This window comes from Trypanosoma equiperdum (assembly GCF_001457755.1).
Source record: "Trypanosoma equiperdum strain OVI genome assembly, contig: ctg_111, whole genome shotgun sequence".
Classification (NCBI taxonomy): Eukaryota; Euglenozoa; class Kinetoplastea; order Trypanosomatida; family Trypanosomatidae; genus Trypanosoma; species Trypanosoma equiperdum.
This window is the reverse complement of record NW_027123083.1, coordinates 75,195-89,728: the sequence shown is the minus strand read 5'-3', so window position 1 is coordinate 89,728 and position 14,534 is coordinate 75,195. Positions and strand designations below refer to the sequence as shown.

The 14,534-nt window shown below is 49.8% G+C and overlaps 3 protein-coding genes, 1 non-coding gene and 1 pseudogene across 5 annotated transcripts; 3 read left to right on the top strand and 2 right to left on the bottom strand.

Moving 5' to 3' along the window:
* The first annotated feature begins 2 nt into the window (after nucleotides 1-2).
* Nucleotides 3-1,979, top strand: TEOVI_000013200:pseudogene (annotated as a pseudogene). The gene has a single exon. A coding segment is annotated over exon 1 (1,977 nt).
* Nucleotides 1,980-3,653: 1,674 nt separating this feature from the next.
* TEOVI_000013100 (mitochondrial DNA polymerase beta) lies at nucleotides 3,654-4,877 on the top strand (the record flags this gene model as incomplete). The annotated part of the gene is made up of 1 exon (XM_067220347.1): nucleotides 3,654-4,877. One exon carries the CDS (start codon nucleotides 3,654-3,656, stop codon nucleotides 4,875-4,877), a length of 1,224 nt encoding a protein of 407 aa, XP_067076448.1.
* A 1,607-nt stretch (nucleotides 4,878-6,484) lies between these two features.
* Nucleotides 6,485-7,708, top strand: TEOVI_000013000 (SET domain containing protein, putative; the record flags this gene model as incomplete). Its single annotated transcript, XM_067220346.1, has 1 exon — nucleotides 6,485-7,708. One exon carries the CDS (start codon nucleotides 6,485-6,487, stop codon nucleotides 7,706-7,708), a length of 1,224 nt encoding a protein of 407 aa, XP_067076447.1.
* Nucleotides 7,709-9,998: 2,290 nt separating this feature from the next.
* Nucleotides 9,999-10,070, bottom strand: TEOVI_000012900. The gene has a single exon. It is a non-coding gene; the product is annotated as a tRNA-Glu (tRNA).
* Nucleotides 10,071-12,570: 2,500 nt separating this feature from the next.
* Nucleotides 12,571-13,725, bottom strand: TEOVI_000012800 (UDP-Gal or UDP-GlcNAc-dependent glycosyltransferase, putative; the record flags this gene model as incomplete). Its single annotated transcript, XM_067220345.1, has 1 exon — nucleotides 12,571-13,725. The coding sequence occupies one exon, from the start codon at nucleotides 13,723-13,725 to the stop codon at nucleotides 12,571-12,573; it is 1,155 nt and encodes a 384-aa protein (XP_067076446.1).
* Nucleotides 13,726-14,534: the final 809 nt, after the last annotated feature.

Genomic DNA, 14,534 nt, shown 5'->3' with positions numbered 1-14,534 from the left:
CAGCACCAACACCGCCAACTCCGAGGCCTGTGAAGAAGCCGCCGGCAGCACCTGCGCAGACACCGGCGCCACCACCACCAAGGCCATCGAAGAAACCCGTGGCGCAGGCTGGAGCACCTGCACCCGTTGCACCACCTTCACCAAGGCCCGTAAAGAGACCAGTTGTAGCTGCCGCAGCACCAACACCGCCAACTCCGAGGCCTGTGAAGAAGCCGCCGGCAGCACCTGCGGCTTCAGCACCACCGTCTCCGAAGCCAGCCAAAAAACAAGCGGCGGCTGCAGCAAGTGCCCCGGTGTCTCCGAGGCCAGTGAAGCAGCCAGCTGGGACCCGTGCACGATCCCAACCAAAGAAACCGGCAACTAAGGCAAAGTCTCCTCCGGCCCCTCCTCCCGCCGCGTTGCCTGCACCAGCACCCGCAGCCGTACCCGTCACCCCAAAAATCAAACCCACTGACTTTGTCCCCGATTACCGTGAAAGAGTGCTGCAGATATTCCAACAGCTTGCGGAGATCAACAAAGCCTTGGATGAACGGTACAAGGCAAGCTCGTATGTTGTCGCTGTGGAGAGGCTAAAGCGGAATGATTACATCTATATGAACTTTCCACCAAACATCATGCCCCCTGGGGTAAACGACGAGGAGCGCAAACGGCTTGTGGCAAAGGTGAAAAATACGACGGCAATGGGCGACAAACTCAGGGAAAAGATCGTTGAGATCCTTACAACGGGTGATCTCGCCGAGCTCCATTTATTGCAGCAAACACCACTGATTCGTGCTGTAAGAGAACTCACACAGGTGCATGGCGTCGGGCCGCGCACGGCTGTGATTTTCTTCAAAAAGCACGGCTTGAAAACTGTCGAAGAACTGAGAAAGCGTGTGGAGGAACAAGAGGCTAATGAAGGAGGAAAAGGAAGTAGTGGTGACAAGTCTGCACTAAAACTGACTGAGGCTCAGCGATTGGGACTCAAGTACTACAGCGATATTACTCAACGCATTCCACACGCAGAGGTTCGCCTGCACGAGGCTTTTCTTAAGCTGCGGCTGCGGAAGTACCTTGGGAAGAGCTACGAGCTTGCCATATGTGGGAGCTACCGCAGGCGGTTGGCAACGTCAGGAGATATAGATGTGCTTATCACACGCAAGATAGTAGCAGACGAAGGTGCAACACCCCAAGGCGCCAGTGAAGAAACCAGCAGGGAGAAGGACGGATCCCTCAAGGTCGAGAAACAGTTAGAACCACAGGAGGTTCTTGCAGCTTTTGTTTCCGCCCTGAAGGAGGAACGGTACATTGAAGCGACCCTTGCACAGGGAGCAACGAAATTCATGGGTGTTAGTCGTCTGAAAAGTTACAAATACAACGCCGGTACAGCGAACCCGAGGATGTACCCTGCACGACGGTTGGATATCCGCTTTGTGGAGCCAGAATGTTTTCCCGCGGCGCTTCTGTACTTCACAGGAAGCAAGAACTTTAATGTTGTCATGCGTGCGGAGGCTATCAAGCGCAACTTCATTCTCAATGAGTACGGCCTATTCCGTAACGATGCTACTGGGAATGAACCAACATCGTCCTCCGAAACCGGTGGCAGGGTTGCCGGAGATGGGGCTGACAAAGGTGCCATCCGCGGCCGCTGGAGCGCAGAGGCGTTTCAGAAGTTAGTCCGTGCGAATTATTACTCTGCCAAGTCCCCGGCATTTGTTGGCACAATAGAAGACGCGGTGGACGATGAAAAGGATGGCGAGGCGGCGGTCGGGAAGAACGCAAAGGGCTCAAGCGCAACGTCACGAAAGCAGAAGCAGCAGCAGGCGAAGGAGCTTGCAGCTCTCTGGCGTGAAGTAGAGGCCCGTCGCGTAAAGGTGAAACACGAACGTGAGATATTTGCAGCCTTGGGGATGGCATATGTTCACCCAGAGAAGCGGGATGTAGGAACGAAAACAGAAGGGAACGTGGTTGGAGCAGATAAAAAACGAAGATCAAAATGATGTGAAGTGGATGAATGTAGGCTAGCGCCAACAAACACCTTATTGCCGTACGTTAAGGGCGCATGTAGGTGGGTGTGTACGATAGATACCGTATGGCCGCTGACTGTGAAGCCCCCCTCTTTCTTGTTCAACCCTTTATCATTTTTGATTTCTTTCGTTTTTCGTCTGCTTCCTCCCCATGTTTCTTTACCTGTTGAGACCCCATACCGTGCCGTTGGTGGCTTTGTGCGTAAGACCTTGGTTTCAAGGTGGGGGGGGGGGGAGGCGTGTTGACATATAGATGGAAAAGTATGGGGGAGGAATGCTCCGCTCACTCGGTTTTTGTCGTTTGTTTGTTTTGTCAACTTTGTACTTCATACAACGGATCCATTCCAGCCTGTGTGTGTGTGTGTGTGTGCATATATCGGTGTTCGCGGGAAATGCAATTTTCGGAGCCTACACATGACATGCATGCGTGTGTATCTGTGTGTTTGTGGTGGGGTACCAATTTGTCGAGAGAATGTCTGAAGAAAGCTCAGTTAAGGAATGAAGGGAGTGAAAAATAGAAAATTAAACTAAAAAAGGGACAATAGTCAACTAACCGTGCAGGGAATATCATAACAATAGCGAGGGGCCAGTGCAAAGAGGTAACGGCACGTGGAGAGTAAACATACGATTGAATGGATGGGCCGCGATTTGGAGGAGCATCATCATAGAACACATTTAAGGGAAACGGCGAGTTGCCCAATAATAAATTCATTTTCTCCCTCTTTCATTTAAAGGCGCCAGCTTCCGTCGGGCACACAAATACGTAACTGTTACATACCGTGGTCTTGCTACTCTGTTTCTAGGTCGAGGAACTTGAGGGCAATATGACTTCTGTTATTATTATTTTCCCTCTCCCTCTCTCTTGATACGCGTTGTGTATTCACATTTTCTTTTTTTTTAAAAAAAGGGGGGAAGGGAAAGAATTGTTTCTTACCCGTTTTCTTTGACAGAGCGGCTACATGACTGTGTTGAATAGCAACTGGCTTCATCCCACTGGATGAGGACGTTGTTTACAACCCATTATTTTCCCGCCGTTATGTGTTTTATCTTTCCCAACTTAACAGTTTTGCGCAGGGTTGCACTGTGCGTGCACATGCGCGCGACACCGTCGTGTTAGGGAAGATATATATATATATATATATAAGAAAGGGCGGTATGTGTGTGTGTGGGACAGTTGTGACGGTGTTTCATTTGCGACGTGTTGTCAGCGCCTTATTCTCCGTTACTTTTCTCCTTCTCAGTTCTGTCTCTTTCCATTGTGGCATTTATGTGTCTTTGTGATGGGGGTACAAGCCAGTGCATAAAACTCCGCAGCGCGCACTCTTTTCTTGGTCACCACCAGGTAAAAGGTGGTGAATGAAAGAAGACGAAAAGTTTGAATGCAAATATTGAGAGAGTGCGCATTGAAAGCAGAAACCTTAATACATTCCACACCCTTTGTAAATCGATTGCGCTTGGTTTCTTCCACCTTCCTATTTGCTTCTGCTCCTCTTAACCGCGTCGGGCGGCGCAATTTATAAAGGAGGTGGGACCTAAGGGGAAGAACATACAAAGGAAACATTAGTAGAGGCTGCTTGTCTCTTTTTTTTTGTGAGGTAACGAGGGAAAGTTCAGAGAAGTGACAAAGAATAAAAGCATAGAGAAAAAATGCTCAGACGAACCTTCTTCCGTCTGAGTCTTGACAACCGTGAGAACATCATCCGCATTTTCACGGAGATGGCAGATCTCAACAATGCCCTGGGTGAGAAATACAAGGTACAAAGTTATAACCGCGCGGTGCGGAGCCTAAAAACGCACCTTGACTTACCACTGCGCACCGTCGAGGACCTTGAAAAATTCCCTGGAATCGGCAGCAAGCTGCTTAAGAAGGCTGAAGAGATCATCCGAACCGGGAAGCTGGATGAACTTGAGAAAAAAACGAAGCCCAAACTGAAGGCAATTCAGGAACTTACGCAGATCCATGGCTTTGGCCCCCGGGCGGCGGCAACACTGTTTGACCGCGAAGGTATCTTTACTGTGGAGGATCTTATTGAAAAGGCAGACCAGATTCAACTGACAGAGCAACAGCGCGTTGGTGTACGTTACTTCCACGACATAAATGAGAAAATCCCGATGCACGAATCCATCCTTCACGAAAACTTCCTCCGGGAGTGTGCGTTGCGGCGACTGGGCTCTGATTATGAGATTCAGATATGCGGTAGCTACCGCCGCCGTCATCCCTTCAGCGGCGATATTGACGCCATACTTGCGCGTTCTCTTAACGCCCCACCATTAGATGCCCCGGTGACAACCACTGGCGTCCTTACCATTCTGGTTGAGTACCTTCAGGAGCAGCGGTACCTCGAGGCGACGATGGCACTCGGACCTCTCAAATACATGGGCATGGGCCGGCTCCCACCGCGCACGACGGGAGGTGCAACAAAAACATATAAGGCTCGTCGTGTGGATATTCGTCTCATTGAAACGAAGTCTGTTCCTACCGCCCTCCTCACCTTCACGGGGAGCAAAAACTTCAACGTCATTATGCGGCAAGCCGCCATCAGCAAAGGTTACCTGCTGAACGAGTATGGCCTCTTTAAGGTGGGCACGTCGGATGAGGTTCGAGTGCTGCAGGAGCGAGTGCGAGCAAGGAAAGCCGCAGGTTTAAGCAAGTCACAGATGAAGCAGGAGGACCCGTACTCTTCGTCCTCTGTAACCGAAGAGGGTGCAGAGCCTTTTGTCTCGTCTATTAGTGGAAACTCTGCGAAGATGGAAACGCTGGGTATGACGAAGGAGGAACTCGAGGCGAAGCGGGTGCACGTGACGTGTGAGAAAGACGTGTTTGATGTCCTCGGGATGCCTTACGCAAAACCGGAGAATCGGGACCCATAGATACTATTTGGATAGCGTTGATGCACTTCACCACTGTGTTGTGTGAGAAGGTAGGGGGAGGTTTCTAGCCGTTATTGTTGGCATTGTCGTTATTTACGTGGATGATGTGAAAGATGATTGGGAAGGTGAATGAACATAGAAGCAAGTTGTTTAAGTGTTGTCCGTTGGCATGCATGTGGGCATAATGGTTTATTATTACACGGAAGATTATGTTCCGCTCCCTCAAATACGTTCTGATGATTCATCAAGAGAGTGTGCGTGAGGAAATGAAAGGGGCCGGAAGTCTGGTTGACGTGTCGGCTCTCACACCTACATAGATAAGGGAAAAGGAAGAAGTGCGTGCGCTAGTGAGTGTTTATTTTGTAACCGGTTGTGGCGCGGAGTTAACCACCTGCGATTGTGGGCAGGGGGTCGTGTGGGGCGGTCCTTGTTAATCAGAAAGTGTGGCGAAAGGGAAGAAAGAGGGAAATGTAACCAGATCTTCAAGGCGAGAGGGTGAGGACGAATGCTAAAATGGGTTTCACCGTAGCGGACTGCTTTCTGTGACCTCGTTCAGTGCCGTGCGGCTGGGAAGTGTGTGTGTAAGGGGCGTTGAGTCAGCTGCGAAGAGGGAAAGATATTCAAATTTAAAGATAATACGAAGTGTGGAGCAACTGCACCTCTCAGTTCGGAGGGCATGTTCCAGTTGTAAGAAGAAGCAACGACTCCGTCAAGCCCCCTTCTCCATCACACTTACTTACCTCTCCCCTTCCCCAGAGGCGGCTCCATCGTCTCGAGCCCCTTGGCGGCCTCGCATGCATTTGGATGAGGTATGGGGAGGCAACTGTGAACATTTGGGAATTTCTTTTATTGCCTCTTCCCTTTTGCTCTGGCACGGCGCCCCCTTATAATGCCCCGCGTACAGTTTATATTTTTACTTTTGTTCGCTTTCTATTTCCTTCAATTACCGCAGCCCCTCATGTTATGGATGCGATGTGCTGCCAGGGGAAAGTGGAGCGCACGAGCATTAATTCGCACGCGAAAGCAACGATTCCCCTCCTCGGTTAGGGTGTTGGGATTGGTGGCCATTACCGCCTTTTCTCTTTACCCGGCCTTCATTTATTTGCCTTCGATCCCCTCCTCTCCCTTTTCTTTCACACACATGCACATGCAAACGCTCGAATTATGAAAGAACCATGTTTGTGCTATGTGCGTGAATGTGTGTCGCTGTGTCTTTCTCTGCGCATTGCCTCAGGGGGAGAAGAGTGCATTGTGCACTCAAGAGAGGCGGGGAACACCAATCGTTTTTTTTCTTTCCTGCTCATCTCGTTTTACGCAACACTCGTTTACTTGTTTGCGTGATCCCATTGGAAAACAACGCCGTCCGTAGCGGAATAGAGGAGAAAGTAGTGCGTAGAGACATAAGTCTCCAGTTAATTGCTCTTTCTTTAAAGGGCACGCATCTGCGTACATTAATCGTAAACAAAAAAAAAAAAAGAGCGTCAAGCCCATAAAGTAGTAAAACTGACCATCAACTAACAAAGGGGTGATTCACGAGATTAAGATAAGGAGGTGAGTCTTGTTAAGTAAAAGAATAATCCAAAAAGGGGGAAAGGAAATTAAAAGGTATGACGGGGGCGGACGAGAAGCCTCGTGAGGTATCCGAAACAACTTCAGTCCGTTACATTGATGGAAGACGGGGTCGTGGCCTTATAGCGGAGGTGGACTTCGAAGCTGACTCCACAATTCTCTGCGTGCCTTACGACATTGCGGTGCTCTATAGCCCATTTGTGCGCAACACATGTTACCGCTGCTTCGTCAGCGTTCCCAAGGACAGCCGTACGTCGCAGGGTAGGGGTTCGTTGCAGCGTAAGCGGCCGCAGCAAAGACGCCCCACTTCGCAATCCCAGCGTCTGCCGTTACGGCGCTCTTACCCTCAACATGGGCGACAGACAAGCAATGAAAGGAACAGGGAACGGGAGGAACATCACTATGAATGTACTGATTGTAAGCACCTTGTCTTGTGCGAAAACTGCGTTCGTGAGCTGGCGGAGGGGGTTCCTCGCGTGCCCGTTGGGGATGAGCCTTCCAAACCGGCGACATCACTCACATGGCAGGAGCAGCTGGAGGTGATGCAGCAACACCCGCTGCTGCAGGCCCACAAACAGGCGTGTGCATGGTTCTGCTCTCTCCCTGAGTCCGATCGTGAGGGCGATACGGATTACTTACGGTTTGCCTTGCAGTATGGCTCGCGGGCGTTGTTGGGTGACACGGCGCTTTTGCTTTCTGTCGGTGAGCTTTGCACCAACGCAACGCAGCAGCCCCCAGCGGCTCGTCAATTCTGTACCTCATTTGCTCGCCGCGTGGCGGACACGTTTGCCCCACAAGGTTTTCGCGTCGATGCGGATCACCTTCGCGATGTACTCTTCCGGACAAAGTGCAATAGCATCGGTTACCCCTTCAACGAGACGGAGACGCTTGGATGGATGATGCAGGAGAAGTTATGCATGATTAACCACAGCTGCGATCCAAACGCTGCGATTGTGCGACCGCGTCGGATTGAGGCTTCCACAAGCAGCAGGAGTGCGGCGTGTTCCGTGGAGCTCCTGGCGCGGCGGCGGATAAAGGCTGGGGAGGAAATTACCATCGCGTACATCGACGTGGATAGGTATGAAGACACGCAAATAAGGCGTCGGCACCTTTTGGAGAGCTATTGGTTTCTTTGCATGTGTAGCCGATGTGAAGTTAGCGCCAACCCCACAGCGCCTACTCGAAGCCCCCCAGCTGTTCCACACAAGGGCAACCCCACGAAGACAAAGAATAAGAAAAGGCGAAATGGACGCCAGTGGTAAAGCGGTGGGAGGGAGTGAGGTGGCCACACGATGTGTATATACCGTTTTGCTAGATTTAGCGCGGCAGCCGGTGTGTGTATTCGTGTTCCATTCCCCGGAGCCTTTTTTATTCATTGCTTTTTGAATACTGTTAACTGCCAGTACCTAGAGGTGGAAAAACACTTTCATTCTTTTTCTTCGGTTTGACTGCACTATCCTCTCTCCTCCTTTTTGTGCTGTAAAAAGGATGACTACGCATGCTTTATGAAGAAGGAAAGAGTATTTACCGAGATGGTGACCGCTGATAACTTGACAGTCGACCGGTTTGCACGTTGTTCTTCATGCAAAGTGTAATTGGTGCAAATGGAGAGGCAACGGCCGTAAACTTACGTTTGATTTGGCGGTTACCAACGGCGTGCATACGCATATGCGCTCCTTTATCCTTTAACTCTAGTGGCGCTTGGTAAACCTGTTTCGTGAAATCATTCTTTCGGGCGAATATCATCTACACCACTCTTTGGACTGTCCAGCGTCCACATAACCCCTTCTTCTTCCATATGGCGAGATGGTGGCCCTTTCGTTTCGGATGTTAGGAAATTTATAATAATGTCCGTAACACCCTCGACTGTGCGATAAGGGCCATGAGGCTTCTCAAAACCCTGTAAATGACTGGGGCACCTCGCGGTTAAACACGGCAAGTCAAAGGAAATTTACCTTTTGCTTGGCACGACCTGGATCGGGGATAACGGCGGTCGTCGGCAGTTTGCAGACCAACTGAGGGAGGGCCAAGGTCACTGCGCAACCGGAATTACGGTTGTAGCTACCCGGGGCTTTGGGCGATCCCTTCTGTTCCCATCCCTTATGTGGGGGTAACCAACTTTTTTTTTAAAAAAAGGGCGGCGCACGGTGAGATCTCCCCAATGTCGGGTGACCTCCAAAAGCCGGAGGCGTTGCAACGAACCTTTTTCGTCTTACAATACTTCTGTCGTCGTTCCCCGCCATAGAGGCGGAAAGTTGATTTGCACACTGCGTGAGGGATCGGGCGCCGTTGCTTCCAGCCAGGTGCGCGTCTTGGGTTGAAACGGTCGCCGATGAAGAATTTGCATGCAACTAAACCCGGAGACAGCAACGCGGATGGCGGGCCGAATTGGCCAACTGTCCAGTGGAAAGCTGAGTGACCGCGAATTTTCCTGTCGAGTAGGTTTTTTTTTTTGCTTGATGGGGGAAATGGCCGCGCTCTGCACCGCCAATTTCCACAAAGGCCCGCAGTGCGGGACACGTGGAAGTACCTTCGCATCCTCGCCAGTGGGGCGGCACGCGAGAGTATTTTACCTTTAGGATCCTAGTTTTCAAGGTTTAATGTCCCCGTAGCCAAAACTGGGTCGCTGCCGTTCTCACCTCTGAGTGCCTTATCTCCTTTGACCTATTTCCTACACCCTGTTCACCATGATCCCTTAAAATGGCTTTAAAACCTCCAAACTTACGTCACTGTGCTCAACTTTCATTTTCACCGCCCACGTCGCTGCGCCGTTTGCACCTTGCTGAGGTATTGTTGATTCCAAAGGGGATCCGCATTAATTAGTTGGAGGGTCTCGGGGAAAGTTTCGGCGCCAGCGATGAGGGAGCGACGGAGTCTCCCGCCAGTGCGGCCGCACTTTCCCATTCATTTTCCGACCTTTCATGCTTTTGCGCACCTCACCGAGTTGTTTTCACCACACGTAAGGCGATAGCCACCTAGATGGCCAAAATGAAGACAACACGCAACTGTCTCTGTGTAAAACTGATTATTTAACGAAAAGTTGCCCGGAAAACACCCGTAAGCGCAACAACTACCACATTCCAACCCCACTCACCGGCGGCGTTCTGCCTTCCCGGGGGTCGGATGTTGCGCCAGGAACCCTCCAGGCACTGTCCATATCGCACAACCACCGCAGTCGCCAAAAAGAGGCCTTGTGTTAATATAACGCCCTTCGACGAGGCACGCCAAATTACTTAACCGTGTCGAAGCCCCAAATGGCGAGTAGAGAACCGGACCTGACCAACCAAAACCCGAACAATACGATGCCGCCACTGCGACGGCGCTCTCATGCCCACTCGAACTGTCCTTCATATATCGTTCATTGCCCTCAAACGGGTATCACGCTCTGTGAAGAAGTGAAGGGCACCGTCATTTTATGCGTGGTGGGGGACGACCCTTCCTCTGTGTTGCCTTTCTGACTAAACGAGAGCTTCCGTTGGTCGGCTTTCCGGTTCCACTTTTTGTCTTTTCATAAGCCTTTTGCGGAGCTGCACGTTGGTCTCCAAAAAAGGCTTCCGGTGCCGGGGATCGAACCCGGGTCTAGCGGGTGAGAGCCGCTTGTTCTAGCCACTATACCACACCGGAGACGAAATCGGGTCTATTATGTGAACTTGGTGTTACAGCGGTGTTGTAAAACCCTATCGGAGGAGAGCGCCTTGATACCGTTCATTTCCTGTCGATTGGGCAAAGCGACAGTGGCTCCATCATTTTGGTGTCAGGATTCGGAAAATTCTATGGAGAGAAAACTATGCACCTCAGCGGCCACGCGCCTTTAAGAGCTGAAGTGTGCAGTCGGCTACTGGAGAAAGAGGTAGCGGCACAGCCATCGGTGCTCTCCAGTACGGGGGGAGGTATATATCAACTCTTCCGAACATGGAAAGCTGTTCCTTTAGTTCTGCAAACAGCTGCTGGTATTGTTATCGGGGGTGTGGAACAGAATGGCTGCGTGATCCCGCGTGAATCGTGATGGAATGCTTGGGGCCCCTCCATGCTAAAAAAAAAATTAACGTTTTCAAGGTCCCTTTGCGAAGAAAAAAGTGAACTGCGCATTTTGCAGAAAATATGGGGGCGCAACGTAGAAGCGCAACGCAAAACAGAATTTGAATAGGAAGACTCGGAATAACGTCATCGTTCAGAGGCATATGAACATTGATGCTGGCAAAGGGTGACATGAATAGAATAGAAGGTTTAAAACAAACAGGGAACACAAAGAAGCATCTGTTAGGTCAACTGCGGGACAATAGCTGGGGGTTGTCATTGCCTATATACCCTCTAAAACCAATGGTTGTGACAGGAAAAGCACTTGGCACACCGAGCCTGAGGGAAAGTGCGCTGACAGCACGGGAAGCTATAGGCCCTCGCAGCCAGTGATGGGACCCCTGTTCTTGGACGTATTGAATTGGCGGCTACGCTGCGAAGTGGGAACAGGAGAGGGCTCAATGGCAGTCGGGACAGAGGAACCGAGAGGGAATTCATCAGACGGTAAGGAGTTGCCACCGCTGTAGGCCATAATATGCAGGGATCCTGCGGGCGCCAAATTAAAATACGGTTTAGCGCCGCTGGAAGCGCTTCAGGCCGGTAACGTTGGGAAACCCCAGGTAGATGGTCTTCGCACAGCGGGATCTGCACTAGGAGTTAGTTAAATGAAGTGTTTTTCCACCATCAAACTCCTTGGACGATATCAGGAACATTGGACTCAGAATCTGATGATTGATTATGCTACAACCCCTAGCTCCAGTGTGAAAGGGGGCTTTTTCCAGCCCCAGAACGACGATATTGCACAGCGAACCACAACATCCACTTCCCTTACTAAAAGTAGTTAAGCCGTTGAATTGAACGATAACTACTGATGGGAGTGCCCACAGGTGAGGAGGGATAATTCTAAATAACAGTTATCCTGGTCACTTTATGGTCCATTGGTGGGTCCTGGAAACACGACGAAACAAACATCGACTCGGCTTGGATCGCGGTTGAAGAAGAGCTTATGGTAAGCGGGAATAAAGACAACGGGGAACGTTTCGTACAGGAAGGTCAAGTCGCATACGAGGAAGTTTGTTCATCGATCCCCGCTAAAAAATACCTGGGTCGACGCCTCAACTTACGCCGAAAACTCACACCGGAAGATGAACTGAAACGCAATATCGAAGCATTCACAGCGTAGTTCAAAAACCGCCCACGCAGACAACTAACGGCGTATGAACAACAACGAATTAGAGGACCGTCCCGACCCAGCAGTATCAAGGAATATACACAAAAACACGACGATTCAGCAGAACACCGAGTCCTCATCGACGGTACCCAATGTTTTCCTAACCGTCGATCAAAAAACGGGGGAGCATCCCCAAAGTGTACAAAACCCGCGCAATCAGGAGGAGGTTCACGAAGAAGATACCGAGGAAGATACAAACCCCCACGGAGCAAATAAATAAAAAAAACGTCTCACACGCCGACCCCTCCAAATTCAAATATAAGGGGTCCCAGCACCAACCCGGGTGCGTTATAAATACGAGAGCAGCCGTCAGCCATGTTCCCGAACACAAAACAAAGAGGCAGGGCAGCATAAAATGGGGAGGCCACGAACCATCCGCGTTGGCTTGGGGACTCTCCGCTCGGACTATGAGAAATAAAGATAGACCGGGACAAGCACAGCTCGGGGATGCGGAGAATACAAATCACAAGGATAACTCCACGGAGGGATATTGGATGTCGCCTGCGAGGCAAAAAGGCTCGATAAATCACATTCATGAAGAGTACTCCTGGAGCTGAACCTCAGGAGCCTTTACGGCAGATGATGTCATCGTACCTCTCGAAGTGGGGACCTTCCACGGTATCTCTTAGCATCCCGTTTCTTATTTTAAGGGAGGAAAAGAAAAAAATTAGGTATGCGGGGGAGGAGAGAGGGGGTTTGTAGGGGAGTGCAGGAACTGACTTCCGCATTCGAATGTAGCGCATGACAGCATGTAATTGAAGGGAAGAAAAATTTATATCAGACGCACTTACAGGTTCTTCCGTCTGTTCGCCAGGACAGAAAGTACAAAATTGAAAAGATGAAGGGGAGGAACGTTTTTGACTATGGTAGATTTTGTCACCACCTTCCACCCAAATGCAGAGGTCTGCCGCTGTGGAATTCGCATTCGAAGAAAATTCCTTCACTAGTTTTGACGTACCTTGTGGGAGTTGGTTTAATATTACTGAAATGCCTCATCAGGTCGGCGTATTCACTTTCCTTTATATTGTGCAGCATGATTGAGTTGAACGTCAGCGGGGAAACATCAAACCTTCCGTAAATATTATGAAAATGACATCGCCTAACGGTCGCGTAAGTAACGTCCTTTGCAACGCGGAATATTGTGTGCCCCACCATCATATCCTCATGGTCCATGAAAAGCAAAAGATAATGTTTAAGGTACGCGCGATCATATGATTGATTAGCGAGACGGCGCAGGGGTCTGTAACCCACAACTTTTTCAGCGATGTCTCTGGAAATGGTGAAGACCGATCCATCAGCATAGCGGAACTGGTATGGATAGCGGTTCGGCATACTGTAGCCATAGTACAATTTATGGGTGGGCAAGACGCGTATATTGGCAAGTTGCTGTGGTACGCGAAGGTACATGTCGTCATCAGCTTTACTAATGAAAGTTGCAGTACCGAAAAGGTTCAGTGCCAAATCCAACCACATGAATGTTTTTCGGCTCATACCAACCTCCGTCTCGGGTCCCCAAAAGGTGCCATCTCCCATTTTCTTATTTGTTGAAACGCGACCCTCATCAATGGGAAGTGTGATAATGTCCTCCCAATGACGAGCCTCCTCCTTTAATATATCTGAGTACTTGAAATTATGAACCGGATGCCGCGCGAGAACATATAATGGTATCATGGCCCCAGTGAAGTTATTCCTCTTTGTAGCCACATCGGGGAACGTCCAACATGTCATGCGTTGAAGGAAGCGGCGTCTCCGCCTCACGCTAATATCCGGAGACAAAACCCCCAATGCCACAAGATAGTCCCGCGACTTCCATGTTTCCAACACTTCAGGCGAAATGTACTGAAAGGGTGTGTCCACATGCGGACTCGGATCGTACCGGGCCCTTCTATCCGCATATTCATCACTCATTTCTTGGTGTTTTTGTACGCTGTAGTGGATAAGTTTCCGCAGCACTACGATACCAATAATCAAGGCTATTACAGTAAGGAACATAGAACGCTTTTGCCTTACCCTTTTGACCCTAGCAAACATTTCCTTTATAAGAATATCTACACTAAAAAAAAAAAGGGAAGAGAAGAGAAAAGAAGACCCCAGGCCACGGATGCATGCAACAAAAATAAATCAATGAGGTAAATCGAGAGGAGGGGGGAAGTAAATACAGTGTTGTGAGAAGAGTTGAAATGAACCAGATAAAGAACAAAACAAAAAAGAAATGGAGCTTTTAGGTGCCAACTTTCAAACTGGTGGTCCATTTCGTTACCGTTGGGACCACAATCGGCCACGTGCGTAAAAGCCAAACGAAATGCCCCACCAGTGCGCACACGCTACTCCTATGGTGATTACTGGTGCCAATATTTTATCCCCGCAAGTACAACGGTGAAGTGCACCCACCCAAGATGATGGGGAAAATATTAAAAATTGGAAAGATTAATAATAGAGAAAAGGCGAAGAGTGGAAGAGATTTCTACTCCAAATATTCCCGCTCTTTTGGACACGTTCTCATTCATTCATTCTTTCACCTTTCCCTCTTTTGTCCCCCTACATATTGCATGGCACATTTGTTTCCTGAAGTCGATGGAAATATCAACGGGGGCCCAAAACTCTCCAATTCGTCAGACCGAAAAAAAAACTCGGGAAAACAACATTCGGAATCTCAAACCACAGTTTTCTGTTTCAACCGAGTTGTGCATTCGGTAGCGAGTTCGCCATCTTTTTCCTCATAATACGCATTCAAATAACTCTATATCACGTCACAGTGCTTCTGCGCGAGCAGAGACGCTGCAGAAACCAGCCACCACAACACCGGGAGCTTATGATTCATGTGGTTTTACAGAGCCAAG